Source organism: Otolemur garnettii, unplaced genomic scaffold (genome assembly GCF_000181295.1).
Source record: "Otolemur garnettii isolate 467f Iridium unplaced genomic scaffold, OtoGar3 scaffold00013, whole genome shotgun sequence".
Taxonomy (NCBI): Eukaryota; Metazoa; Chordata; class Mammalia; order Primates; family Galagidae; genus Otolemur; species Otolemur garnettii.
This window is the reverse complement of record NW_003852408.1, coordinates 17,085,883-17,088,080: the sequence shown is the minus strand read 5'-3', so window position 1 is coordinate 17,088,080 and position 2,198 is coordinate 17,085,883. Positions and strand designations below refer to the sequence as shown.

Below are 2,198 nucleotides of genomic sequence, written 5' to 3'. Positions count from 1 at the left end.
CAGGGCTGGATTTGAACCCGCCACCTTAGGTGTGTGTGGCTGGCATCTTAGCCACTTGAACCACAGGTGCCAAGCCTAGCCATTATATGTTAAAGTTTGTCCAGGTAACCAGGTGTTACTAGTATAATATAATAATACGGTTAAATATTCCCTTCCTATATATCACATTTTTACGTTGAAACCGACACATGCGGAAACTAAGATTGTAAAAATGTTTTCTTTTGTAAGCAAGTCTCTTGAAAGACTGACTACTTTCGGGTAGAACTAGAAACCAGGAGCAGCATTCTGATGATTGAGAAGAATGTTAATTACCTTGTGACCCTGTGGCCAGGTGGTCAGTCACATTTCTCACACAGGCCAAGTAAGGAACATAAGGACTGTTTGCTGATATATTTAAGAGGGCGTCTTCAAAGTTTTCCAGGATTAGGAGCCTATAGAATTAGAAAAGAATATATAAATGAACTCGTGTAAAATGAAGCAAAGCCATTTTGCTGAGATTATTCTAGCAGCCTGGTTGTTTGGCACCGGCCGTCTTGGGCACTGAAGTGCCGCTGAGAAGCTGGACGCCTTCCCTCACCACGCCCGGCTGCACAGTGGCCGCGCTACTCCAGGTTCTCCGAACATTCACCTCTCCCGTGGGCACTATCTTCACGTTTAGTTATTTTAATACTCCATCATAAATGATCTTAAGGCCATTTGTAGGTATGAAAGAAAAAAAAATCACCAGGCTAGGGTTGCCTGATGAAATACGGGACTCCCCGTTGGAGTTGAGTGACAGGTAAACGATGAATGACTGATTTAGTTTCAGTGTGTCCCACAAGTTTTGCACATTTTTTTTTCCTTTCTCTTTTCCCTTTTTCCTGTATCTGGCAACCTCTTTCTGGGCCTCAGTTTCTTATCAATTGAGACATTCAAGGCTAGATGATTTGCTAGATTATTCCACATATAATGTTCAATAATTACATGTGGATTCATTTAATTACAATTTTAAAAAAGGAGTGAATTCCAATTGACCAATATAAGTTCTTTTATTCTCTGGACAACCAGTTTGCTGTCCCCCAATTAAATACTTTCTGGTCTTCTTTAAAATTGACCAGAATGTAAGAACATACTTTTTTTTTTTCTCTTTGAGACAGAGCCTCCTGTCCCCCTGGGTAGAGTGCTGTGGCATCACAGCTCACAGCAACCTCCAATTCCTTGGCTTAAGTGATTCTCCTGCCTTTGCCTCTCAAGTAGCTGGGAATACAGGCACCCTCCACAACACCTGGCTATTTTTTGGTTGCAGCCGTTATTGTTGTTTGGCAGGCCTGGGCTGGATTCTAACCCACCAGCTCATGTGTACATGGCTGGTGCCTTAGCTGCTTGAGCCACAGGCACTGTGCCAGAACATATTCTTTTTTAGAACATGTCTGTGAGCATGTGTGTGCTATATGTGCCCATGACTTCCCCTGTAAGGCTACATCTCTGTTTATTTTGTAACTTCTTCCCTTAGTGTCTACTCTTGAATTGTATGTACAGTAAAGATAGAATAAATATCAATGGCTGATTTGGGGATCGTCTGCTTTGAATCAAACTGTGCAATACACAAATAAATAGTCCTATCAGATGTTTAGCTTGGATTTTATTAAAATGCAAGTGGGAGAGATTTATCTTGCCATAGCTAGTAAATAGAAAAATGTTTGCATTAACATCAAAGAAGACTCATGATGTTTAGACGTGAGTTAACAACACCGGATCCTTGAGGAACTTTAAAAGAAGAAAAAAATCAATGGCAAGAAAAGTCTCTAACTTGGCAGTCAGAGCACAGCTAAGTGATCAGACCAGTGACTCTCATTTAAACGCTACCCAGAGCCACAACATTAAAAACAATAACACCCATTCCAGAAGCCTTATTGCTTCACTTAGGCAATTCCTTGGCTAGAGACATTTAATAACACTATATATTCAGTTGTCCCAGACTTTATTTATTTATTTGAGAAAGAGTCTTACTCTGTCACCTGGATAAAGTGCTGTGGATATTTATTTATTTTTTGAGACAGGTTCTCTTTCTGTTGGCCAGGCTGGAGTGCAGTAGTATAAACATAACTTACCACAACTCAGATTCCTGGGCTCAAGTTATCCTCTTGCCTCAGCCTCCCAAGTAGCCTCTGGGACTATAGGGGTGTGGCATCATGCCTAACTAATTTTTTTTTTTTTTT

General features: G+C 40.7%; 1 protein-coding gene across 1 annotated transcript in view; it reads right to left on the bottom strand.

The window, feature by feature from the left end:
- Positions 1–2,198, bottom strand: part of ABCA12 (ATP binding cassette subfamily A member 12) — a 174,594-nt gene that overhangs the window by 82,428 nt on the left and 89,968 nt on the right. The window contains exon 10 of the mRNA XM_003784975.1: positions 313–431. Within this exon, the coding sequence (XP_003785023.1) occupies positions 313–431 (119 nt within the window). The remainder of the gene's footprint in view (positions 1–312; positions 432–2,198) is intronic.